This window comes from Onychostruthus taczanowskii, unplaced genomic scaffold, assembly GCF_017590055.1.
Source record: "Onychostruthus taczanowskii isolate IOZ18803 unplaced genomic scaffold, ASM1759005v1 scaffold37, whole genome shotgun sequence".
Classification (NCBI taxonomy): Eukaryota; Metazoa; Chordata; class Aves; order Passeriformes; family Passeridae; genus Onychostruthus; species Onychostruthus taczanowskii.
Window position 1 is genome coordinate 8,248,949 of NW_024501126.1, and position 27,739 is coordinate 8,276,687.

Here is a 27,739-nt window from a genome sequence, read left to right on the forward strand (position 1 = left end):
CTGGTTTGCTCAGTGTCTGGTGGTTGGACTAGGTAATCACCAACCTCAGCAATCCTGTGATTCTAGGAACTTCATTCTAGATGTATAAGAGTCTGCCCAATTTGAAGAAAGTGTCAACTCCGTATTACACGCATGTAGCTCTGAAAGACTTACTCAGAAAGTTTTTGGTGGCAAATTCATTCTTGTTTTACTTTGTGGGAATCAGAAACTCTTGACTGAAAATTAGATTGACTAAGAGCCATCAAGGACTAACGCCAGTATGCTAGAGAATACTTCTGATCTTGCAAGTCATTTGTCTAATTTTGAGTGCTAGCTCTGAGGCAGTATAGCGGCAAGAAAATAAAATGTAAAACTGTTAAACTTCTTGTAACCCAGAGCTGTTTATTTTGTTCCTTTAAAAGTTACTTTCGAAGTTGATGTAGAGGTTCGCAGATGTTGCACGCTTGCATATTGTGGATAGATCAAGAGCTTAGTAATGATACTTCAATTTTCCTATATTGTGTCTGAATATCTTGTTGACTTGAATGTCTATAACATTTTTATCGAGGTTGTTGTAAAATATGGTTATTTCTTCCTCTTTCTTATAGTATTGTGTCTTCATGTAATATGAATTGGCTTAAGCTGATTGTTAACATGAGTTTTAAACTGATTATTTCAAGTCATCATTCTCACTTGTCAATTATGGATAGACTGCTACATTATACACCTAGAATCCAAAGTTTGGCATGCATAAACTTGCTGAGTAAAACCAGACTACTGATCAGTACTGTAACAAAGCAGAACTTTTTAGGAATATACTTCTGCATTTAATTGTTCTGCTGACTTGCACTAATCTTCCCCTCCTTCTCCACAGAATGTGTATGTAAACATAAGCCGCATCATGTCAGTAGCAAGCCGCCTGATCGAGTCTGGTCATTACGCTTCACAGCAAATCAAACAGATTGCCAGTCAGTTGGAACAGGAATGGAAGGCATTTGCTGCAGCCTTGGAAGAACGTAGCACGTTACTGGACATGTCCTCCATCTTCCATCAAAAAGCTGAACAGGTTAGTAAATGGTTAGTAAATGATGGACGGCATCAGCAAAAGTTTATGTCCTGGAATGGGGAGTTGTGCAGCTTGTTTTTGCTTTGGACAAAAGTTCAAAAAGTGATTGAAAAGGTTGACAAGAAAACCAGAATATTTATTTCTGCCAATTTCAATATGCAATCAAAACTTTGTTCTCCTCCGTTTAACCCATTGGCCTTAAATTTTCCACAGAATGCTTTGCCTACTTCAGTGCAAGGTAAAACAACCAAATTAGCTATATGAATCAAAACGAAGTGGACTGAAATGTTTAAGTATATATATAATATATATAATATAGATACTTTTAAGTATCTATATAATGCCTTTCTACATCTAGAAGCTGTCACTTCTTTTGTTGTCTTCACCACTCAACTCCCATCAATCCTTGAGTGTCAAGAATTAACTAATGATAATTGCTTCTAGAAAGCATAAGTTCAACTGGCCTGAAAGTTGAGAAGTTAATTAACTGCCTTCTGAATCTGAAATTGTGGTGGGAGATGTTTACTTAGTATTCCATAGGAGATTCCTCCTATGCTATAAAAACATTTTAGCTTTAGGCCTATACCAATTATTTTAATTAAGTCATTAACCACGTGTAACTGCCAGAGAAGAAGTATATGTAGGGGAAATAGGAATAAATATCCCCAAGTTATTAATCTTAATGGCAAAAGCATGTTTTGCCCTCAAGGGAGTTCAGTTCTGAAGGAGTTGCTGTGTGTACGCAGTTGAGTCACCTGCTGATCTTGTAGACTGTCTGCTCTGTGCATCCCTGGTGTGTTGGGAGAGCAGAGGTTCTTGGATGGGTATGGCTGATGTGCTGTATGTAGATACTTTTCTTTCATTTTGCCTTGCTAAATTATATCCAAGGAAAGGTTTCATGTCTGATGTAACTTTTAATTTGGAATGAATGAAGGAAGCATTTGGGTGCTGGAAACTTCAGAAACAGAGAGGCAGTACACTTGATTTTAAGATACTTTTTCCCTGATTTCTACTACATAGATATTTAACTTGATAAATATCTTGACATTAGAAATGAGAGTGTATTAAGATGCAAATGCACGTTGCTTTTCATTATGTTAGTGGTGACATTGGCTTATTGTCCTTAGAGAGACTAATATAATAAAATGATGCCACTGTAACAAGTCCTTTCAGCTGGTTTTACAGAAAAGCTACATAAAAATGAGATTGAAGAATTGTCTTCTGATAGAAAAGTCAGCAGTCAGCTTGCAGCTTTTGATAGACACAGTTCAGTACCTTGTCAGTGTTGATGCTTTTCTAATTACTTGGGTCATTTGGGTTTGCATTTAAGCACTTTGAGCCATACACGTAGGAGAGAGATGAATGAAATGTAAACAGGTAGGTATACCTTGACTCAAATGCTGTCATTTTTCGTAACAAAAATAATAAATTATGCTCATCAGAAGTCAAGGGACTAAATTTTTTGTGTGATTGTGTGCTGGGCAACCATAGCAAGGGTCAACCATAGCAAGGGTCAGTGTTACCTTCTTTACCACTAAATACAAGCGTGAACAGGAGGAAAGATAAAAATGAGAGAAAATAGTGCAGCATCTGCTGGGATTAATTTACTTTTAATTGCTCATTCTGCAGTTTTCATTTTATGATTAGCTGCAATGGATTGCCCCAGTTGATTTGTAAGATACTTGCCTGTGATATATTAGCTGTTTCATTAACAGTGGGGAGAGCAAGTTCAAGGAAAGAGGGTTTGGAATGTGAGGAATGACCCTTTTAGAGAGTGGTGACGCTTGACCTGTATAAAAAGATTAAAATGTAAGGAGCCCAAGAAAAAACACACCCTTCTTCAATGCATGTGTTCTCTTGCAAGTGACAGGTAAGTGTTGCTGCCTACTGTCAGGCACAGTGAAGACTGTACCAGCTATCAGTGCCTGCTCTCTGCACATGGAGCTTCTGTTAACGTTCATGCTTAACCTTCGAGATTTTTTAAACGGGCCCTTAATGAGAATCAAAGAAGTATTTTAGAGCTACATACTCCACCACCTTTCTGCCCCACTATCAAACAATAGAAGAGTACCAAAAGTGATCTATGAGTTTGTTTTTCCTCAAAAGACTACTTGTGCTCCAAGAATTAAGATACGTATGATGAAATAAAAGGCTTGGTCTCATAACTTTTGAGTCTTGAACTTGACATGAATAGAAGAGAAAATTTACTTTACAGAGCTCACATATGCTTGGTTGTACTAGGTTTAACAACTGTGAAAACTCCTAGAAAAACAGATTGTTTTTTCCCTCTTTCTATTCCTAGCATCAGGGGTATAAAATTCAGGCCCCCTAGCTGTGAAAAAGTAAGTTGTCAGAACTTCTGCTGTGCATATAGCTGTGATGGCAGTTTCTTGTCTGTCAAGACAGCTTAACTTCAGAGATAACTTAAATTGTCTGCAGAAGAGATTTCATTTGCAGTATCCTCAATTTCCCCTGAAAGGCTTGACTCGAGCAGCTATGCTGATACAGCTGTGTGCTCAAAGTTCAATGCTAGTCCTAAGAGACCTCCACTTAAGTTGTAAATCCCTTACATGCTGGCTGCTGTAGTAGCTTGCCAAATGGATTTAGTGCTTCTCTGCACGTAGAAGTTAGTTCTTTGGGGACTGAGGTGTGAATTCACTGTGCCCTGACACTGCTTTGCTTCCTTGATAACCTCTTTCCAGCAAAAGACAACTATGGAGTGTTTCAGTGTATGGTTCAGCAGTAATTCTTTGTATGCATGTGCAAAGTAACATGGTTTTCTCTGAAGATTAAAAGGAGGTGAGGTGATAAACCACATGATACCATGAGTATCTGCACAGAGAGCTGATGGGCAAAAACCAAGGGTCTGGACTTGAAAGCTGTAGCATGTTTTACTTCCTTGTGTAAACAAGACCTTAGTTGGCTTTTGTGTTTCTGAAATGGTAGGTGCAGGATGAAGGAAACTTCTTCTTAGCTGTGAAGTCAAGAGAAGGAGCAAGAGTACACTTGAAACATCAATATTGCTAACAGTTAAATTGGTTCTGAAGACTGCTAACATCCAGCTAAGCCTGCCTGTCACCTAACAACTCAATGAGTTTCAGATACCTAAAAGCACAAGTAAAGTCAGAGTTGAAAATTTCTTTCTATTCTGATATAAATTTCTGGTTCTTTCAGAGAGAAATACTGTAAAGACTTCTTGCTTAAAAGAAGTCTTTTCAGTGTCTGTGACACAGATGAATGTCCTTTTGTATATTACTGTCATGGTAGAACCCGAAATCAAAGCCAAATGTTTCTTTGTTGCAGTACATGAGCAATGTGGACTCATGGTGTAAAGCCTGTGGTGAGGTGGAGCTTCCCTCAGAACTGCAAGATTTAGAAGATGCTATCCATCATCATCAAGGGATATATGAGCACATTACTTTGGCTTACTCTGAGGTCAGTGTTTTGTTTGTTTCTTTAGATAAAATTGTATCATGTTAAGTTTGGATCATGAGTCAGTAGCACTTGTTGCATTAGGAGTTAGTTGGAAACTCAAGTGCTGAACTTCTTTTTAAATTTTACATACTGGATTTTGCTATTGTTGTTCAAAAGCAAAGCGTTAAAGTCCTCCCTGTAACCTTTGGAAAGAAATAAAAAGGATAGATTTACCCGTGTATGGTACAAACAACCCTTGGAGTGCTAAAGTACTAAATATGTTTTAATTTGCCTTTGCATGTTACTGCCTTTTAATAGCAGTGGGATACTATTGTTTAGGCATTTACTTGAAGTTAGCTCAGCATTCTTCGGGAAGGTATTCTGTTGTCATGGATTTCTCTAAGTGTATTTTGAAAATCCATCTCTGAAATTGCCTCACAGAAAAACCTTAACTATCAAAAGATGTTACTTGAGAAGCCAGAAGGTAATGCACTTAGTCTTATCAACCTCAAAGACACTTAAATGAGCTAGGATGTCTATGTAGTCAGCATTTGTAAGATTAGCATATCCTGTGCTGGTGCTCTAATCTTGGACTCAGCACACACTGGAATCATAATATTTGTTACTATTTCTAGTAGTTGTATTGCAACTTAAGATAAAATGCTTATTCTGAACGTGTCTAGAAAGTGATGACTCAACTATATTTTTGTTTTCTTTCAAAAGTTGAGTTTTCTGTTGTGCTTTACGTAGTGGAAGTTAAATTGGTATTCACTGTTATTAGCTAACAGGTATTTTCTGCTTTTCCTGCTTTACTTGCCTTTCCTTCTTCTCTCAGGGTTGTTCTCATTGTTGGGTAAAACTGTTTTTGCTATTCAATTGGTGATGTTGTTCTGGATGAAATACAGTAGTTTTGTACTGAAATTCCATGTTTGGTTAAATCATGGTAAAAATGATCAGTGGACACAGGATAGCTTAGGCCACAGCTTGCACCTGTCTTTAAAACGAGGTTATGTGGGTTTGAATTAATGGTTGTGATTTATACATTATATTATAGTTAAAACTACTTTCTGATGAACCAGCTTTATTATAGGAAGCTGAATCCTAAGTCAGGTCACATTTCATTTAGCAGTAAGGGAGTGTAAGATTAGTGCTGATCATCCATCCCATTGTTAGTGTATCAAAACTGGCTTTTTTGAATGCCTGCCACCTTAGGGACTGCATAAACTTTGTGACCTTGAGTCAGATGTCCAGGGTTCATGAATTCTTGTTCTTCTGTGTAAAATACACATTGATGTCCCTATTCTCGCTCTGTGCCATGCTGCTGTGTCAACTGATCTAATGACATACTATCACACCTGATAATACTTGCAATTTTACTTACACATAACTCTTTTAACTCATTCTTGAAAGCATGTTTTGTAGTAACGTTTCTTGTGTTCATTATAAACTTTCATCATTGGGAGGACAGAGACCTAGCATGATTGTAACAGATTTATGTGGAGAGGCATTCTGGGATGCATGCTTCATGAGAGTGCAGCAAGGAGGAGGAAGGCTAGATTTCTCTAGAATAATGATTATAAAGGGGTGAGGTTGAATTTTTTTTCTACTTGGTTCTGTTTGGTTTGAGTTGGTTTTGTGTGGCTTCTTTGTTTTTTGTCAGGGATGTGACTGGATGAGCCTGCTGTAAGTGTAAATAAGTACTGTGGATTAGCATGTTAAATAATGTTTGCTTGCTGGTGAGGCATAAAGAAAATAAATTACACTGGTAGATTATATGATTGCTTTGGGAGATATCTTGAAAATTTATTTAGGATTTCAAAGCTGTAGCTTTTGACTTTGGGATGGCTAGATATTTTAACAAAGTCTTCAGTGGTACTGCTCAAAGGAAAAAAGAGCACTAAGTGCCTTTCTTCTGATTTCTGGTCATTACTTTTCCCCATCTGGTAAAAAACCAGTTTTGTCTTTATTAACCAGAATTGGTGCAGAAGTAATAACTGTATGTGTATGTACAACTTGTGTTCCTTCTCTGGGCAGAAGGTTTTATTTTGCATTTTTCAAATGTGCATTCCTTTTTGAAGAATCATGGAGGCATCTTTCTGTGTCAGGATATTACAGCACTATTGCTTATCATTATTAGATGTATGACTTCATTTCTATTACGGTATGGAGCTCCTTTCATTTTGTGATGAATGAACAGTGGGGGAAGAGAGAGAGCAACACTATGGGAATCACAACACTGTCATTCATTTTAGATTGCAATATCTTGACAACACGACTTGGTTGCAAAGTAGAAGACAGTAATTTTAAGAAAGTAAATGCTTTTAAGACTAGACAGTCAGATTTTACTGAGAGTAATTACTGTATATTACTAGTAAAGCAACTTACTAGCTTACAAGATGAGACAATTGGTATGCCTGAAAATCCGACAGATGTGCCTTAAAGGAAGTTATATATATAAATAAAGTTATACATCTCACTGAAATCTTAAAGCAGTCATGCACTAAGAAGGAAGAAAATTTTAGTGTATTAACTCCAAAGTAAAATCTGTGTAGTCATTTGTTTATAAAGCTAATGAACTAATTGGATCAAGGGGCTGTCACAATTACTTTTATCACCTAGATTTTATGGACTCTGAATGGCTAATTGAAGTCCATTATCTTGAAATACTTGAAGGACTTACTAGATAATTCTTCTGGATACAGAAAAGAAAAACACTGTCATTGTAACTGTGCTATTGCCTGTGTATTTTTCTGCTGACCTGACTTTACTGGAGCTAATATCAGAAGTGAGCATCATTCTCTGTGTTGATACTCATTGCTGAAATGAGAGAGCTTGAACTGAAACTAAGAAATAAACTCCCTTGTAACCTAATTATCAGAAAACAATTTTCATTTGGGTCCGTTTGACTTCTGAATAACAAATTTAAAATGTGCCTAGACTTAGTAAAAATTGTTGAAAAGAGCCACTGGGGGAAGGCCTTGGCAAATTTGCTGTTTCTGACATGGTGTGGATTTGATGGATTCAGGCTATATGTTTTACTGTTTATACTTGTGTCTTGCGGTTTCAGATGATTTTTGTTCCTGCCTGCTAAATGAGCTGTTAGAAATGTTCTTTGCAGGTAGCATATTGATACTGAATTGTAACAGCTCTCTGAGTTTCATGCTAGAAGTGACAGAGTAAACAGCAATGAAAATTGTTTTTAACACTAAATGTTGATAGTGACCAGATAAGAGAGGATTATTGCTTTTTAATTAGCATGCAAGGTAAATCTGGATATTTCTGCTGTGATATAAATGAGAGAAGACAATAGTTAGAAATGACAAATGTTTCCTGTCAGTATCAGTAGTTAAACACATTTTGGAACACAGTACCTTTCTGTGCTACATGGAAAGGGTTTATGTGATTTAATCAGAATTAAGTTTGCCATAACAGCAGTTTTCCCTTGGCTTACCAGTAGCAGTAATAATTTAGAAGTTGTAAATCGTATCAGATTGAGTCATGTACTAAGTATAATATCTGCTGGTTTAAATGTATTTGTCAAATATTAACCTACAGAAAGTAACCTCCCTGTTCACCTTTACAGCAAATGAAGAGAGAGAGATTGTTTTGGAAGGATAATTCTGGACAAATTTTAGATGTTTTGTTGACTAGGGAAAAAGATGAAGAATATTTATTCAAAGCTAGATTCTACTAGTTTTTTTTAAAAAAAGCTCACTACAACAACAAAAAACTCAAGCCAAACAAAAAATCCCAACACTTTGAAGGAAAGTCATTCTTAAAGTAATGATGAAATGAAAAGACAGGCTGTTATTTAGGAGAGTGCTACTTGTTAAAATTATTTTAAAGAGAAAGAGAATATAATTTTTTTTCTTTCCTATAATAGGTGCATGTAGGTAATCGTTCCTGCAATAAAACGAGTCTTCATCATTGCTCCCTAAGTTCTTGAAGACATTTAGAACTGGGAGAAGGGGTGGGGTACAAAGTAGTAGCCCAACAAGCTTTTGGCAAGACAAGTAATTCTTTGTCCTTTCTGGTGGTCAGGTGAGCCAAGATGGGAAGTCACTCCTTGATAAACTTCAGAGACCTTTGACTCCCGGGAGTTCTGATTCCCTCACTGCATCTGCCAACTACTCAAAAGCAGTTCATCATGTCCTGGATGTCATCCATGAAGTATTGCATCATCAGCGCCAACTGGAAAATATCTGGCAGCATCGAAAGGTCCGCTTGCACCAGCGGCTTCAGCTCTGCGTTTTTCAGCAGGATGTTCAACAGGTGTGTTTTGTTTCATTTTGTCTAAATGCCTTTGTATTCTGTCAGCCTGATTGCACTGACAGGTGAGTTTTCACTGCTAATTCCCATATTTTTTTGTACAACAAGTGAATAGTTGCATGAGATTGACAGAATGATATCAAGTTCTGTGTATTACCAGAACTTGGGTATTGGCTATTATGGATAACAATTATAGCTGAAAGTTAGTTCTACTTCATATTTTTCTGATTTTAAATTAATTTATTTACTTTAAGTCATATATGATGAAAAAGATTTTTAATATGGACAGCTGTTCTGAGTTTGTGCTGGAAGCTGTCGTTCACATTCTAAGTAAAATTCTGGACTTGAAGTGTCAAAAAGGCTTCTTGTTGTAACATGCAAAAAATTAATAGTGTTATTCTGTAAAATTTTAAATCCTCAGTGATACTTAATTGACTTAATAGTGTTTCTTTAAAACCTGAGAGTAGTTATTATCATAAAAATGACCAAAATTATAATTTAAAAAATTTTTAATAATTATAATTATAAAAATTCCAGGTTAGATTTATCTCTTATAATAACACAGTTCTTGAATTAATTGTTATTAGCTGCTATTTTTTATTGTTATGACAATATATGTAAAAGTTAGTAGTTACATACAAGCATTAGTATCTCTGACACAGCTTTATGTTTTGAAAGTAAAACTACATAAAATCCCTTGGTTGATGGATTTTTAAGCATAAAATGTTGGCTTTAGACTTCAGTTAACAGAGACATTAGTAATTTATCATTTAAGAGCTCATCTTCATAAAAAAAGTAAAGATGGCCAGTATTTGCTGATCATGGTCTTTCATTTCAGTGTAATAGTGTCCAGAAATCACAACTTCTGAATGGGGTATTTACATAGATAGCCATAGTTCTGGTTAACCTAATCTTTTTTCATCAGAATTAGTTGCACTTCAAGCTGAATTTCTTGTACTTTTCTATTTGAAGATGATACTGGATGTGAGTAGTTGGGAGTGAAATAACCCATTTTCATCTTGTACAGTACTTGAAAAAGATAATTTAGTCAGATGGTCGGGAGACCGAGCAATCTTGATAACTGAACTTTCTTTGACATCTGGTGACTATCTCTTCATGTAATTAAAGAAAATAACTTAAATACTTAGGCAGTAAATTATGTAAAATCTCCAAAACTTTATTACTTGGTTTTTTTTTATCTAAAAAGAAGCATACATTGAAAGACAGGCTGTTATCCAGATTGTCAACGCTGAGATGTGACAAAGGATGTAGAAAAGTATGAAAAATATTAGCTGACAAAAAAAAAGGAAAAGCAAGCATAGGGAATGTTATGAATGGTCAGCAAGGGCACAGAGAACAGAAGACTCCATTTGTGATATCATTGTATAAATCCTTGAGGCTCTCCAAGAAGATTACAATACAAGTAGTTGCTAGTGAGGAGGGTCCAGTGCTGGTAGTCATGTAGTAGTCAGTGCATGAGTAGTCAGTGAAGGGCCAAGTCAGAATATGCTGTGATTCTGTGGTGAGGCACAGCCCACAAATGAATCCCATCTTAAATTGAAAAGGCTTTGTAAGGAATCTTCAGAAACTGGAATTGACACAGTAGTTTGATTCTCAGGGAAAAATGTAGGTCCTCTCAACAGTCTGGTGCCAAGAAGTACGGGTTGGATGGTGGAACTTCCTCCTCTAGTTTGAGTTCAGTTTCAAGTAGGACCTACTTAGGCAATCTAGGCCAAGGTATCTCCTGAGGTAATTTGCCAGGTGCATAATTCAAGTTTCAGGCCTGTAGGCCAGGCTTTAGGCAATTTATTTTCTGAGGGAAGGGGTTCATTAAATTCTGCAGAGGTTCTTTCCGGACTGCTCCTACTCTTTGCCTTTAATATCTTCGGAGTCCTAAAATGCTTGTAGGAAATTTTCATTTTCTGCTCCATGCTAAATCATGGCTCTTGGTGTGGAAGAGTTAGCTCTCAGACTGCTTTGTTCTCTGAAGTTGCCAAATAAACCCATCATTAGACTCAAGTCATTGTGCAGCCACCACCAGGTTCTTCAGCAAGATGCTGGATTTTTTCCTTCTCTGTATTGGACTCATCAGCCTTTGGAACTGCTGCATTTAAGATGAAGTAGTCACAGGTTTAAAAAAAACAAAGTGGACAGCTTTACATATTTTTATAACTTCCAGTATCAGGAATGTTCTATCCAAATCAGGGATGTGGATTGTGAGTTCACCAGAAGTTTTCAGTATGAACCAGTTGCCTCGAGAATGTTGGTCTATATTGATTTATTATTCAGCACATGCTTTACCTACTGGTTGGAGAAATTTCTTTCATCCTGTTTATGCTTGTGGTTTCTTTATATGCTTTGCAAGACAGACATTGAATTAAGGTAGCAAGAGATCCTCTTAACAGTTTGAAGCGGCAGCCTTGTGCGCTAATGCACATCTTTATCAACCACATGAAATTTCAAGCTAGATCTGTACAGAGGAGCAGCACTTGCTTGCTGTATTCCTAAGCCCTTCCCTTAGTATCTAGTAATTACCACTGTCAGCGATTGAGTTGTCCTTTGGTTTATCTCTGTAATGACTGTTAATTACTGGAATGTTGCCTGTGGAAGTATAGCTTTAACAATGTTGCTTTAACTTAACTTTACGGATATTGGGTATTTTTGGCACTGTATTATGAATCACAGTGGGAATTTTGGTCACTGTTCCCTTTCATAATACAATTTTTCATACTAGGATTTCAGTACAGGTCAATCTCTAAGACAATGACCATTAAACATCCATACCAGAGAGATAATCTAATAGTCACAGCAGATGTCTTAGTTTGTAGCTCCCCTGGCTTTGAAAATTTATCTGGGGGAAAAAAAGTGATCTTGAATAAAAATATTATTTTTTCTTGCAAAACAAAATCAAAACAACGTCTTCAGATCATCCTAATTAATCTGAGAAATGGTAGTTTTTCATATGAATAATCATTAGCACCATTCAATTAATGAAATTACTCTAGTTTGAGGTATTAGTTAAATTTAAATCCAAGATGGTTCTGGAATGGTTTATGTAGAGCTCCAAAGCAACTTTCTTTCTAAAATACTTTGGTTTTTGTTTGCACGTTCTTTCTTTGTTCAAATGTTAAAAAATTCAATTAGGAGTGATTGAGAAGCTAACATGAAAGAAAGCATCTTTTAATTATTGTCAGTAAAGTTAAATGTGGTGGGATTTTTTTTTTTCATTTCAGAATAAGCTAAGTGTGGCTCTCTTCCACTGTTTATAGTTAGTTTGCACATAGTGGCAAGCAACCAAGAGCACTGTAAGTGAATCTGTAACTGTCCTTTAGCATGAGTCCGTGATTTCCTCCTCCTCCCTCTGCTGGGTTAATGAAATAACTCAGTTCATGGAAGTGTTAAGTGAGTGACAGAGCTGAGTTGGGGGAAGGAATTTGCCGTGTTGAGCTGGTACTTCACTTTGTGTTACTTCCACCTTAGAAAGCTCTTTGGGTTTTTTCTTCTGTCCTGCATGTTCTTGTATACTGGGAAGGTGTTTGTAGTGGAGCTTTCCAAATCAACAGAATCATTGTGGTGATATCTTGAGTACATCGAGAATCATCTGCTGATCTTTTAAAGCAAGTAGTAAGGAAAGTAGTGTATGAAATAATGGAAATAGTAGATAATAAGTGAATTACAGAAAAACTGAAATTTGAAATGTGAAAACATACGACAGTCTTAAACTGAATGGAATTCTGAGTTTGGCTTTAGGTAGCAGAAACATGCTGGGAGATCTAGTTCCCAGTTAGTTTGTATATTAACATCTAAAAAAAGGGGTTTTATTTTAATGAAAAAAAAAAAAAGTCTGGCCACTGGCACTCAGTTGTCTGTGTAGCCATTCTGCATGCTAGCAAAAGTATGATTTTATGTTTAAGACTTTATAAGCTTACAAGTGAATAAGAGTCAGCCTTTCACCTAAGGAATGGAGCTGACTGATTCTGATATGAAGCAATAAAGCAGACTTGGAGCAGCAACATGTTCTGCTCTTCTAGGCCATGACAGGTCAAAATTGAGCATAAAGATAATGTTTCTGGTAGAGTGATACTGCTGACACTTCTATGATCAGAGTTTTGGTGCCTGAAAAACTCTCCTGATAGCTTGCAAGCCAGAAATTAGCAAAACATGCTGGTAGGTGGTGTTTTGAGGGTTTTTTGGGGGCGTGGGAGGGGGATTAGTTATTTTTGTTGTTCTTGTTTGGAGGGGGAGGGTATTTTGATTTGGTTTGGCTTGTTTGTTGGTGGTTTTTTTTTGTTGTTGTTGTTTTTTTGGGTTTTTTTTTTGTCATTTATTTGATCATAGTGGGTGTCTTCATTTTGGCTAAATCTGCTGCTTCTTGCTTGATCTGTCTGCCTCAAGACAGGTTACAGACACTAGTTTCAGCCTTGACTAATGAAGGGCGGGCCATGAATGCTTGGTACTTGCTAGCATCAACATGATTTCACTGTGTGATTCCCATGTGGCTTTTGAAGGCGGTTCCAGTGTAAAATGGGACTTTTTTTTGAGTGAGTATTTCCACATTTTAACTGTCTGAAGATCAGAAATGCAGATATTTCCATCTTACCCTTCTGAATGCTATGTCAGCAGCAAGTAAGTGGAGATAAGAAACTTGAATGTATGCAAAGTAGGTAAAGGGGTGGGGGGGTGAGGAGTGAATAATAATGTGGGAAAGACTGGTGCAAATGAGCACAATGAATTTGCAAAAGATCAGGTTTGCTTCTACAAGCAGCATATACCACATATTTTACAGCCATGAGCAATGCTTTTTAAAATGAAGCTGTTTTTCCGTAGTAGTTTCTTCTGCCTTATATTCTTTTGGGAGTTAGTAAAGTAAGCATTTTTCTAGATCCTGTGTTGGGTATAAGGATGGTTTTGCTGAGTCTGCAGTAGAACTTAATTGCATCATTAAAGCAACTTGCTGCAGTGGAGGGTGATACTATTCACCCTTTCACTGAAAGGTGTTGAGCCTCTTAGACACCTATATATTCCTTAAGTACCAGACTGAATTCCATTTGCGTTCAGTATTGGTAGAAGAGCCCTTAGTGTCTCAGTATGATGATTTTTTGTAACTCTTCTCCCAGGAAGAGGAAGAAAATGTGTAAGTTGCTAAAAGGCTAATATCAGTGCCAACTAATGGTTTTGTCCTTTGATTGAAGTGGTATGCAAAGCACTTACTGATGGGAAGAGCCTAACTTGACTGCCTCTACATGCTGTAAAATTTCCAAGAGTGCTTCCTCAGTTTTGTTAAGAATCAAGGTATGAAGAGTGAGCAGTAATGATATGTGTATTCATACTGATTTCACTTAGAGGCAGTAATGTTTCTCTAGTTGAGTGGTTTATGTCATGATCTGTGTACTGGATTTCTATGACAATTTCTTCCCCTGAGAAGTTATTCAGCATTATTCAGAGCAAAAATCATTCTCCCTGGGCTGCTTTCTGCATTTCATCCCATGCTTTCTGGGGCTGATTTTGCTGTTGATTTCATTTGTTAGCTTGTAACTGTTAGTAGTCTCCAGAGTCCAGTCTAATTATTTCATCCAAACATATCTCTTTTCAGCTCTTCTTATAACGGGAAGAGTAGTCTCCTGAAACTAGTCAAAAATACTGGTAATAATAACTGAGGCTATGTTTAGCTCCTCACTCTCCTTTCTCTGATCGATACTTTACCTTGAAAGAGAACAATGAAAACTTGTGTTGACCTAAAACACAATAATACTCTTTTGGCAATACTTACTGGGAAAACAAGTATTGCAGAAGTTAAAATTGGAGATTTAATGAAGTGTTGGTGATTTGAAGTAGCTGTATTTTGTGTTACTAGGGATTTGTTTCTTGTTTTGAAGATGTCCAGTAGTAGAGAGCTTGCAAATGGAAAAATATTTGCACAGTCAAGATAAATGAGAAAACCATGTTTTCATTCTTTTGCTAAAGAAAGCATGGATGTTTTTCATGGGAATGGTGTGTGGGATTACATGTGTACTGAATGTGATCGGGAGTGGTGTTGCAGGACTGGCTCTCAAATCTATATGGAAGAAAAACAAAGTCTCTCTTTAGTTATACTCAGTTACACTTTCAGTAAGAGAAAACCTCACCCAACTTTAGGAATCAGAGTAAAGAACAATAGTAGATAAGAAGAGGCACAGGACAGGCTTTTGGAAGTTATTTTCAAAACCAACTAAAATATTCATGTTTTAAAGAATAAAAGAACACTGGAGGTGAATGTTAGGTAAGGTATTCTGTACCACTACATAAGTGCTGTGTAGATACGGTTAGCTGACTTAAAAAAATTGCTTATGTGCTGTTGTTTTTAATTCTGAATGTCATTCTTAACTTTTTTGAGTATCTTCCAAAAAACTGAATACCATATGCATACTGAACTAATAGATTATGTCTAGGAAGTATAGTTTGAAGAGAGGTTAGATGTTTTTGTTCATTCACTCATCAGAATTTTATGTGTGCAGAAATATTTTGTGTTAACTGACAGGAACTAATTACATGTACAATTTTTACTATTTATAAAGCTGTCAGCTCAGTCTTTGTGGTAGAAGCATTAAGGTCCTTAAAATGTGCTTTGTTCACCACTTTTTCAGCTATAAAATTTACAATAAACAATTATGTGTGATGTTTTGAGGTGATAGATGCCTCTTAAGAACTGGAGCATATTCTTTCATATGCTCTGAATATAGACATTTATCTCATAATGATTTCAACTAATTCTTCTTGTGTTAATTGAAGTTAGTTACTACTGAATCTTACATCTTGACTTAATCATATGTAGAAGGTGGAGTTATCATCTAAAATAGAACTTCACTGTGTTATTCACCAGCAGTGTGCAAGCTTCATTAGTGTTACCTTGCAGAAAAAATGTCAGCTGAAGGCATAAACAGATTAGAGAGACCCTCACAAGGGGTCTTGCCACTTGGATCAGATTACTGTCAAATTGATGAATACGGAGAAATGGGGTTGTCCTTGGTAGGCATCAAAATACAGATATAATCTTGAATCATACTATTTTGCTAGCTTGAGCTAATTACCGCCTTGAGAAAAGTTAAATGAGATGTAATTAATGTCCTTCAATGGCAACATTGTGTTTTAATCCAGCAGTTCAGTTCTTTTTAAGCAGTGCCTTTACATCTTCTCAATTGCTTGAATAATTGTCTTTTTGTTGTAACATTCAATACAGCCACTGAGATTTCTGTGTGTCTCTTCTGTACCACAGGTGTTGGATTGGATTGAAAACCATGGAGAAGCTTTTCTTAGCAAACACACTGGAGTGGGAAAATCCCTGCATCGGGCCAGAGCTTTGCAGAAACGCCATGAAGACTTCGAAGAGGTTGCGCAGGTAAAAGCAATCACGTCAAGGACTGTACGCTTGTCATGGAAATAAGTGAAAAGTTCCTGCTTTTGCACTTAAGGCCTGTGCAGAAGGAGCTCCACTACAAAACATTCCATTCCAGGAAGGGACTGTTTTGTTTCTGTTGCAAGTTTTTATTTAATTTCTCCTTTATGCTCCAGCTTTGAGATGAAAAAGACAAACTTCCACAGTCCTAGAGGGTGTGAGCCTTAAAGTACAATAGAACTGCTCTGGCATTATTATTATTATTATTATTATTATTATTATTTCTTCAAAATAATATTTTCAAATATTGATTTACAGAAGAATGAAAGCTCTCATTTCAAAGTAGCTTAGTTCCATGGGATTCTAGGATTTAAACTTTTGTGCAGCCTGTAAGAGAGGATGGTGATGAATTGAAAGTCCTGCTTTCTTAAGCTTGGGGAGCTCCCAGATTCTCACTGCAGTCTCATGGAGAGGAAACGGGGACTCCTAAGAAACCAAGTGAGCCAGCAAACTGGCCAACCTGGGTTGAGTTTTTTTTCTTTGAATACAATTGAGTTTGTATATGTTCTCCTCTTCTGAATAACTTTAGTTTAGCCTTAAGTGATGATACAACTTCAGAACACATTTTTCTGTGAAAAAAATCAAAACAGAGATACAAAGGAATGCAGGGAAGTTAACAAGGAGCTGGTGTAGCCTCTAAAAGGGGATGTGAGGTGAAGAAAAACCCTGTGATGGAAGCTGAAGGCTAGAATCCTCCCCATAAATAACATGCACTGTCTGTCCAGTCTTAATGATTGGTAAGAGAAAACATCATTTCCAAGATTAATGAAGAAAAATCTCTGAAGGTGAGGTTGACACAGGGGTGCTTCATTCAAACAGAAGGCAAAGTTATTAGATAATTGTGGCATTGTATGCAGGAGCTTGGCAGTGACACCTGCTATGGGGAATGCATCAGAAGTGTTGTTTACAGTTTGCCTGTCTAGTGGAAGATTAAAGTCTTGATAAAATTTCATTGTAAATACAGTCTTAGAGCACTCCAGTGGCTGAGGACTTGAAATAGCATCAGAAAACTTCCTCAATATTGCTTTCCTGTAAAATTTTCAAAAAGAATAGGTTTTGTTACTTTGTTGTATATACATGCTGGATTTTCTATATGCATGTCTATTACTTAAGTTTTAATAAAAAGTACTATTTTCCATGTGAAAATACTTATTTTTCTGGGTCAGACAAGTAGGAGTCTATTTCTGTAAGACACTTAACAAAGCCTGAATGATCTCATACTTAATGCTGTATTATTTGGGCAAAGAAGAAGGAAATGTTTGAATAGCCAAAAGTGGATGAAGTGCATAGAAATGTTACTTGGATGTTAAAAAAAGCATCTTGTTAATTTGCATTAGACTTTAAAGCAGAAAATTTTAAAGCAAATGTTTACTAAAAACTTCCTTTGACTGAATGTTACTGGAGTTTGAAATTATCTCTTCAGGGAATGGGTGTAAAGTTCTATTTTTGGAGATACTGAAAACTTAGATTGGTCAAAGAACTTAAATATACTACAGGGGACCATCTTCCACTGACAGAAGGATGGACAAAATGATCTAATAAGTATTTTCTTCATCTCTAACTCTTGAATGTGTAGTGAGTTACTGCCAAGAGAGGCACACCCTCTGAGTTGTTCCTGTTACTTGCTGTAAAAATGAATATAAGCAGCCCAAAAGGCATTCCTGTTGTTGCTGTTACAAGGAAGATGATGTTCAAGTATAAAACAGCACTCTGCAGTCCTTTTTAAAGCACCAGTAACTTTTGGCTGACTTATTTTCTGCCTACATTTCTGGTTGGTCCAGGTCTTTGGTGTGTTTTTGATTTGGGACTTTTTTTGTTGTTGTTGTTGCTCTTTCTGTTGTGATTTTGGTTTTGTTTGTTTTTAATAGGACTCTGGGCATTATTAGGGGTTTTCAGTCTGTTCCAGCCAGAAGTTGAAAGTAATGTTAAATGAAGTGTTGCTGGCATGGCAATGTTGTGGCAAATCCAGGGAGCCAACAGTTATGTGACATGTTTCTGGTCAAAGACGAACTCCTGATTTTGAGTGGAGTGAAAATTGTTTTTCCTTTTTTCTTCCTTTCTGCTTCTTCCCACATTATTTTTTCTAATGTGAATGAGGTGCCATTTCCTCAACAGCATTCAAAGAGATGTTAAAATAAGCTGTGTGTCAAATAGAATAGGCATTCCAGTCAATGGGCTGTAGTCTCACAAATTAGTCACTTCTAAATTCATGTGAAATGAAGGTTTGTTTCTCTTCATTTAACACTTTTTTATTACCACTACAAAAGCTAGATAGTCGAAACTCAGCTAATAATCTTCCCTAAATTCTGATTACAGATTAATTCTACACATTACATACTTTGACTTGCACTCACTATTGTAAAATAGTGTTTCTCTTTTCATGTGAAGCCTGTCCAGTTCAATTTCTACTTACCCATCTTTTTCTTTCTTTTTTGACCCTCTCTCCACGTTCATCTTTGTGTCCATGAGACCGTTTGGTTAAATTGTCAAATGTCCAAATTTTGACATAATTGATTGACTTACGGCATGAATTTTCAGCTTACAAGCACTGGATACAGGTCAATATTGTAGTTGTACTTCTCTGTGAATTTTTGTCTGAAATTCTAAATCAGCTTTGCGTATTTCAAATGTGATCTGTGTCTGCTTTTTGACAGTAGTCTGTGTTCAAAAAACACAAAAGGTATATGGCAACAATTAATTAGTGGGATTTTTTCCCACACGTAATTCTTCTTGGCGCAAGAAATGCGCAAGAGAGATTATTGCAGACCTTGTCTGAATACACCTTTCATTTCCCTACCAACACCTGTTCCCATCTCCTTTAAGGTTATAAAAATGGGTTATGAATTTGGACTCCTTCTGAACTTTACCCTTGAAATGGTTGCAATACATCAAATTAAAGGTCCACGTCTTATACTAGCATGTGGCTATCACCAGATGCATAAAGAAAAGGGACTATATGCTTAAAAAGTTACCTTTACTCTCCCAGTTATCTGAGCCTGTTTGGTGTTGGACCTGAAGGATGCATCTGAGCCAGTCACTGATGGACTTTTCTTTCTTTAATTAGGCTGCTTTTTGAACCCCTTGATGGTCTTGGAATGTGTGCCAGACCCTGTGGCAATGAGTTATGCAATTTAATTGCTCCTTAGATGAAAAGCACTTTGCTTTTTCATTTTAAGTGTATTGTCTGATGCTTAAATGTGATAGTGTCCACTGTACTTAATGAGTCATCTATCTTATTTTTTATACATTTAATGATTTGTATACCGCTGCTGGTCTCCGGCCATCCATGTGTCGCTCTTCCCTTTCCAGACCACAGTAAACTCCACATTGTTTGAAGTGTAGTCCATATCTCCACTTACTTCTGTTTCTGTATTTGTTGTCAGTAGTAGTCATTCTGCACTAATGTCTGAAATTTAATCTTTGGGTTTTCTGTGAGGTGTCACTTCATATGCTTTCTAAAAACATGGTGTTTGTTCTTCATGAAGAATATTGAGAAAACAATATTTATCAGAAAGATGGGAAAAATGATGGAAGTTGTAGTTGGGAAAGGTGGTAAATTCCATTATGGAGAATTTTTCATAATTTTGGAGAAGAATGCCTATTAAAGACTTGCACCTTGGGGTACAGAAGGATGGACTACAGGTTGTCTTTAAGTTCTTACAGGACTCCTTTTCCTCTGGGATCTGGGGAGAGTGTGCTAGTGAAGAGATCCTGAGGAAGTTTGTCACCCTGAAGGCTCCTTTCCTTTTCTTCAATTTAGGAAATAGGCATAAGCACCATTAAGGAAGAACTCTTGCTCTTTTTGCCTGACTTTCAACTAGAGGCTGCCCCTCGGACAAGCATTTTCAAAAATCTTCACATTACTGCTTTTTTCCTTTGAGTGTTGTTTAGAAGCAAACAGAGAGCTGGGAGAGGCAGTAGGTGGTACTGAACACCTAGTTGATGTGATTTCAATCCAAGGAGCAGTTTATATTATTCTCCAGCTCTACTTGGAAGTGAAATTTGAGCAACGAGGCATGTGCCTGTTGCCAGGTTTGAGAATTGCAACCCCTTTTGAAGCAGCATCCAGGCTGTGCTCTTTTCTAAATACAGGCAGCTCACCATCCCCTTTACAGAAAAGAGAAGTTAGATGTGCCTGGGCCTGTGTAATGCGGAAGATACTCCTGGAATTCGTAAACAATGCTTCACATGTGAGATAAAGTTTTCATTAAAATGGGAAACTTCTGTTTCAGCCATCTGCAGCTGGGTGTGGTGCTCTGGACTGATGAAGTAGTTGTTGTTTGAGGAGTGCCTTGAGGCTCTCTGGCCTTGCCCCCTGAACACATGTGAGCTGCAGCCATGGAAGGCAGAACACCCAAGCACAGCTCAGAGTGTGCTCAGGGCCAGCATGGCCTCAGACAGCGGTCTGGGGCGTGGAGTAGCCTGCTCCCCACTGAATAGGATAAGCTCGTGTTTGTCTCTGCATGCTTTCCCAGGGAAACCAGGAAAGAGTTCTCTATCCCTCTGTGCAACTAAAAAGCTGAAAGTTAAGGTAGGGCTCAGAGTTACATAGTCGAAGTCAAGGAACAGCATAGATTTAATTCCTTGCATAAATAGATAATAAATTAAGGGGGAGCTCCCCCCAAATATGTGAAAGCTTCACTGAGTCATGTAATCTGTCCTGGGCTTGTCTGGTAATTCACCTTGATACCCTGAGGGAGAGCTCGTATTTCCTGCCCTTTAGTTCAGTTTTAGGGCTGGACTTGGATTTCATTTTTGTGGATATTATAATGTAAATTAGAGGTGTGATACTATATTTATGGCAAAGAAAAGTACATTTGCATAGGCTTAATTTATCTTAGCAAGGATTGTTTTTACCTGGTGTAATTTAGGTCAGGAGAACATAGAAGGGCAGAAAGGAGAAGAAGAAGGTGTAGTTTATATTGTCAAGAATGCTTTCTTCTTCTTTTAGTCTGTGGTGCCAACCTATCAGAAGACCTAATGGTGTGACATAAGCAAAGTTTCTTTAGTCTAGACTTGGCTTCAGGTTTTTGCTTCAGTGGTTAATGTCCTTTTAACCTTCCTTGATGAGAGTTTTGAGAACCATCCTAAAACATGAAAACCCAAGGTTAGGCTCAAAAAGAGCACCCAACGTATAACAAAGGTTTAGTCTCAGTCCTGTTTCGAATCAACAGAAAGATACTGAGGCAGGCTGCAAATGCAGAGGTTTAAGATTTGTTAAACACCTGTCTCTTCTCTGCACTGTAGCACTCCTAGTGCATCAGAGACCAGACTTTTTCCATTGTTTTCTGCTTAGCCTCAAGTCTCTCATAGGCCTTCCGATCTGCATTTCTTAATCCTAGGATGTATTGGGACACTGTTCCACTAGGACACTCGGTTATAGCTCACTTCTAAATCTTCCTATGCTGCTGCTGTTTCACAAATGATGATACACTTGATGCATGAATTTTGGATCTCTGACTTCTTTAAGGACGGAGAGAAATGTTCTCTTTCTGTGCTTGGTCACTTTCCACCTTCCTGCTGGGTGTGTGGACTTGGTGTTAAGTGTCTCTACCAGCAGTTAGAATTTCCTCAGCTCTAGTAGTACACATTTGAAAAGTCCTCTGTCCCTGACTGTAGTGATTTTTCCAGTATTGAAATAGGCCAGTTTTCCTGTAGTGGATTAGGCATTTTGGCTGATCTTTATTCTAGATGTGTATATAAAATACTAAGTCCATGTTTTGTGTCAAGGAGACGTTTGAATAGGCATAAATAAAGAGCTAAGGAATTTATTCACAGTTAAGTGAAAAATTATATAGAAATGTAACAAAATCTTTAATAAGATTATATTGTGCTGCCTTTAAGAAAAGAAGAAAGGCAAGTACATTCCAAGGGCCTTTTTGTAATTTCGTTTTTATTAGTGGCGTGGCTTTAAAATGTACTGACTGACTTTTCTTTCATTTAATGCTGTGAAACGAACTTATTTCTCTCCAGAACACATATACGAATGCAGATAAGCTCCTAGAAGCAGCAGAGCAGCTTGCTCAGACTGGGGAGTGTGACCCGGAGGAGATTTATCAAGCTGCCCATCAGCTCGAAGACCGGATACAGGATTTTGTCAGGCGCGTGGAGCAGCGCAAGATCCTGCTGGACATGTCTGTGTCCTTTCACACTCATGTTAAAGAGGTAAAACTTCCACTAATTGTGATGATAACTTCAAGTCCTAAACCCGGTGTTATCCAGTGTTGCTTTCATTGTTAGAACCTTGCCATAGATCGCCATGAAAACCTCTGTTGTATGATGAGTGTTGGTTTGTAATTCACTGTGGATTGTGGGCTGGGGTAGTGTGTGCTTCTGTTTAAGGATTTTTAAAATTTGATTTTATTTTGATTTTTTTACTTTCAGAAGCAGCTTTTACCTCCTTCATGGCACAAGTGCACATGCTTGTTCAGTCACAGGGGAGGGAGAAGGGTCGTATCAGGGATCTGGTACAGCTAAAAGTCAGCGTTGGAGAGGGAGATACTGTACAATTTTGGTTTTTTTATCCAACCAGCTCTCCTGTTGTCTGACGTACCAGACCCATGGTTGGACAGACATGGTTCAGGATACCAAAATGTATGGCAGAACTGCAAGGCTACTTAAGGCAACCTTGTTGCGCAGAGAGACTTTGTTTATTTCTCTGTTTTGCACATCACATTTTTATCTGGTGTATTGACAGTTCTTTGCAACTTGAAGATCTTATCTAATAATGACAATGGTTTCCCTCATGTTTGCAATTTTTAGTCTTCTTCCAAGGTCACCAGGAAAAAGAAAATTCAGCCACACTAATTTTCAGTAAGATTAGCTTTTGCTCCAATTCAAAACACAGAACGTGAATTTATAAGCTCATGGGAGAAGGTGGAACAGGCTACAGCAAGAATAAGGACTTCAGCAAGGTGTTTTGATTTTTGACAATCTTAGGTTACTTGGTTTGTTTTGAGCTTGTGTTAAATCTCCTCACTGTTCAAACTCAGTGAAAATATGAAAAGCTTCTGGATCACAGCATGTCCCAGTGTGCCTTCCTACACTGTACATTGCGAAATGGTCTGTTCAGTGACAAAGTATAGTATTCAAAGTAGCTTCTTCAGCAAAACCTCCTAGAGGATAAGAGTGGGAGTTTTTTGTAAGTGAAACATCTGCTTTGCACTTGAAACAAAAGCACAAGGCAGTTGGTCTTTGAAGGAGGTCAGGACTAAATTACTTTTTAGCTTTAGACATGAGTACATAGCTCCCCCATCAGTTTTCTGCTAGATGGTTCCTTGCCAGTACTCTCACAGGACACTGCTTGTTCAAACAAAATATAAATGCTGTTTCATAAACTGTTCTTAGGGGGCAGCTTTTTTGTTTCGCTTTGTCAAGCAAATAGTACTGGTCCTTATCTGTTATGAAGCACAGGAGCAGTCAGCTGCTAAAATGTGTTCATTTTTTATATATATTTTTTTTTCATTGCCTGTTTCTCTTAGCATTAAAAACAACAGCTGAAATGGTATTTAAATAAAATACAGTTGGTTGTGGTGGTGAAAGACCAAGAGTGTAAAAGGATTTGCTTTCAAAAATGAAAAAAAGCCCTGAAGGGCAGACTGATATGTGAGTCACTGTTGAATAGTTCTGGGAGGCTGATCCAGATGTGCTGGCACATTGCCACTGCTCCCCTAGATAATAATGTTTTATTGAAAAGAAAAAAAAATAGATATTCTGTATTTTGATTTATTTCTTTGGGAAAATGGCTATTATTTTGAGTCTGTAAGCACACACAGCTGTTACTATGAAAGCCTCTTCGCAGTCCAGACTTTGGGGGGAAAGTACTATAGTGGTTGATTTTGATTTTTTGGTATTGTTTTGTGTATGAATGACCTTTATACCTAGCAATGCGCAGAAAAATTTTAATACTATCTATTTGTGAAGGATATATTTTTATATGTTTGCAATCTACTTAAAAATACAGATGAAGGAGTGAGATGGGTGGTTCATACTTAATAGACTAGTCCTTGGTTCAGGTGCAAAGAAACAGCAAGCTCAGAGCTCTCCTGTGCTTTCTGTATTCTGATCTATTTTCAAGAGCATGTTGTTTGTTATCAAACATACGTATGGAGTGCTGAGAAGGCATCACAAAGCAGATGGAAGATAAAAATGCCCTAACCTGAAAGCCATCCGTGCTTATTGGCAGGAGAACTGTGTTCCTCCTACAGGATGTGGGAAGTCGCTGAATAAATTAGTGCATACCTGTAAGCAACTTAATCTTTCTGCTGTATTGTGAAGAAATCAACATGCACACGTAGCTAGTAAAGAGAGGAGTTCTGGCAGTAGGATAATAGGTTAGTTGTTGAATCAGAAGGAGGTGCCACAGTTGTTAAATAAAAAAATACCTTAAAAAGAGCACCAAAAAGCCCAACCCACCAACCAGTCAACCCCCAAAACACAAAAAACCAAACAAAGCAAAACACCACCAATGCATTTTGCCCTTGAAGTATTCAGGGCAAATTCTGTCTATAGTATCTTTTTTTTTGTATTTTCCTGGTTAAAAAAAAAAAAAATAGACATGAAGACTTAAATTCCTGTTTGTGTGTGACAGTTTGGAGGGAGCTGCAGAGCTAAGAAAAGCTGTTTGTCTGAGTTGTTGGCTGTTTGAGGTTTTGAAATCTGGCTCCAAATCCTTCCAATCCCTTGATTTCTTTGAAGTATGTTTTATTCCTTTCCCCCAGAAATACTTCATGTTGAATGAATGCTTCTCATTGGGATGAGAGTATTCCATTACCACTTCTCCCCAGTAGATTTACATAACCTTTATACCTGATGCTGAATTTGCCTGCATTTTTTCTCCGCTTCTCTAGGAAGCAGCAGCCCTTCAGTGACTGCCCAGAACTCTCACTCTGTTCATGCTGAGTAAATCAGCAGTTTCTGCTTTCAACAGTGTGCTTGCCACGAAAAGCTCTTCCTGAAACTAACAGACTTGCTATTTGTATGCACAGAGCAGCTGTGTGCTATGTGTGCAGCAGCCTGTTATGATGCACATGGAAAATCTGTCTGTCCTTAGCCTTTCCAGAAGTTTTGTAGTGAGGTAGTTACAAGATGGTAGAGCTCCCTGTGGCTTACAAATATCAAAAAACCAACATATAAGTTCTCAGAGTCCTCACAGACTAACTTCAACAGACAACATTTTTCACTGGGGAGAAAAAGGAGCTATTCAGAAATGACAGAAATGCAGTGTTATGTAATGGTATCACTCATTTTGCTTAGTGGTGATCTGAGAAAATCAGTTGCCTGCTATTTGTAAATTGTGATTACATACTGCTATCTTATTACCAGTTTTCAAATTGTAAGGTTGTGAATATTGATTTTTAGCTCCCATGCCTTCAGTGAGAAATTTCAATCTATAAGGCAGACTCTTCAGTGAAGTGATGTACTGAAGTTAAGCTGTGCACCGACAAGCTTTAAAAGTGTTTGGGATCATAAATATCTCTGTCAGGATCTTTGCATTGGAAGTACAGTGTCTTGACAGATTCCTGGCCTGAGGATGGGTAACATACAACAGCTGAACATCTGACACAGACCATTGCAAGACAGTGGAACCCTTATGGCTTTTGTGCCTTTGGACATTTAATAAGATGGTAAGGGACGAGGTGAGAAAAAAATTGCCCATGTAAAAGATAACTGCTTTTCTGTTACTGTTATCTTTAAGTGTTAAAAGGTTGTGTGCAGAACAAATCATAAAAGGTTGTGTGCAGAACACAGGAGCAGGAGTCTCAATAGTCTCTGCTGTGCAGTGTGTCACAGACTAGAGATGAACAGCATTTTGGTGTGAGTTCAAATTCTTCCATACACAGACATACACATGTGCACACACACTCGCTCCAAAATGGCTCCCTCAGCATCTGTGAGTGGGAAGACTGAAATCCTGTCCAAGCCAGGTGTTTGTTGTAGTGCCAGAGAAAAGCAACAGATATTTTCCTAACTGGAGTCAAGTGTGGGAATGCAGATCAGGCTGTGCCTGTATGTGGAAGAGAATGATCTCTTAAGAGCCTGTTGGTTTTTTGCATATAACCTTTTGTGTGTATTCTGACAAGTTTATTATAAAATAGCTCAGAGCGCTTTTCATGTAAACACAGTATGCTTAATGGTGTTACTAGAAGGCATGACTCTACTTTTTTCATCTTAAACTAAACTTTGCTTCAGAGTAGACTGGGGTTGAAACAAAGAGAAGGGATGTGGAATTGGTTGGGTTTTCAGATACAAAGCCATCATGACCAAAGTAATGAAACAGTGGTCTGTGCAAGCTTTGGAACGAAGGTGGCATCATTTTGAGGGTGCCAGTGCAAAGGAGGGCTGAGGAGGCCTTGCTCTGGCCACAGTGCTGCCCATTCATTCCCATGAGGCATGTGCCTTTGATTCAAAAAAGCTTGTTGATAATAGTCTCGCTTTGTCTCGCAACTCACTCCTGGAAATACACTTTGCTCTGTGCTGCCCAGTATGGGAGGGTGTCCATAGCACAGCTTTGCATTAATGTTGTCTCAAGGTAGACCCTGAGATGATAGCTCTGCTCCTTTGCTTGCATGCCCCTCCTTGGTATTTGGTCTTTCTGTTCTGTCTACAGGTTAAATTTGGATGTCACAAAAAAGGCTGCTTTCTCCTCTGCATGCTGTTTCCAGCAGCAGAGCATCTCTTGGATGCCCCCATCTACATGTAAAGGCTTTATCTATTTGGCTCATGCATCTCTAATACTTTTATTGTGTCATTATAGCACAGCAGTGGTCAATGTTACAGGTCTGGTAAAAGATATGAAGTGCATTCTGGTCAGTATTTTGATACACTGCTCATCTTGTGAGAGTTGTGGTGGACACTTAAATCAGAAACAAGAATCACTCTCTGTGGCTGCACACTCAAATGTGTAGTAGCTTACTGCTGGTAGGACTGGAATTCAGTTTGCCGGCACAGCTTTTCTTCTCTCTTGAGTTTTTTAATACTGGTACCTTCTTTGATTGGAAAAAGGATGAAATTAAAGTCTCAGTGTAACTGAAATAGCACAGAGTGCTTGACAAAAGTGAGGCAGAAGTAGGCCTTTATGCTCTATTAAGCTATGTATAGACATTTTTCTCTTGTTCAGTTAAGAAATAGGGCAAATGTTAACAGGGTAGTAGTAGTTGATGTAATTTTATGAACATGTGGGAAACTTGGTTTTGCTGCAAGGATGAATTTATTCTGAATCAGAAATTAATTCCTTTATAACCATAGGATAGATAGGGGTATTTGAAGCTTTTAAAGATAATTATATCTAATGAAAAAAAAATGCAGGCATTTAACATCTTAAATGCCTCTGAAAGGCCCTCGAAGACAAACCCCGAGGTGTTTAACATCTTAAGGTTTTTGTTTTTAAAAAGACGCATTTTTGTGCACTGCATATCCTCAAAGCCAAAGCTTACAGGCAGACACACACACACTAGCCCCTTCCTATGCCTACACATACTTGTTAGGGAACACCATTACAACTTTTGGCCCTGTACAAATAATAGGTCCTTCAAGAACTGTGCCTGTGGTAATGCACATACTGCAACACTGTGCTGGGG

The 27,739-nt window shown here is 37.7% G+C and overlaps 1 protein-coding gene across 3 annotated transcripts in view; it reads left to right on the forward strand.

Moving 5' to 3' along the window:
* The window catches only part of TRIO (trio Rho guanine nucleotide exchange factor), a 247,931-nt gene that overhangs the window by 90,920 nt on the left and 129,272 nt on the right, over positions 1-27,739 (forward strand). For 2 of the 3 annotated variants that reach the window (XM_041411853.1, XM_041411854.1), the window contains exons 7-11: positions 854-1,045; positions 4,349-4,480; positions 8,501-8,731; positions 15,981-16,103; positions 22,134-22,325. In XM_041411853.1, the coding sequence (XP_041267787.1) occupies positions 854-1,045; positions 4,349-4,480; positions 8,501-8,731; positions 15,981-16,103; positions 22,134-22,325 (870 nt within the window). Of the gene's footprint in view, positions 1-853; positions 1,046-4,348; positions 4,481-8,500; positions 8,732-13,223; positions 13,355-15,980; positions 16,104-22,133; positions 22,326-27,739 lie in introns of those variants that run through there. The other variant, XM_041411855.1, reaches the window with a different exon arrangement.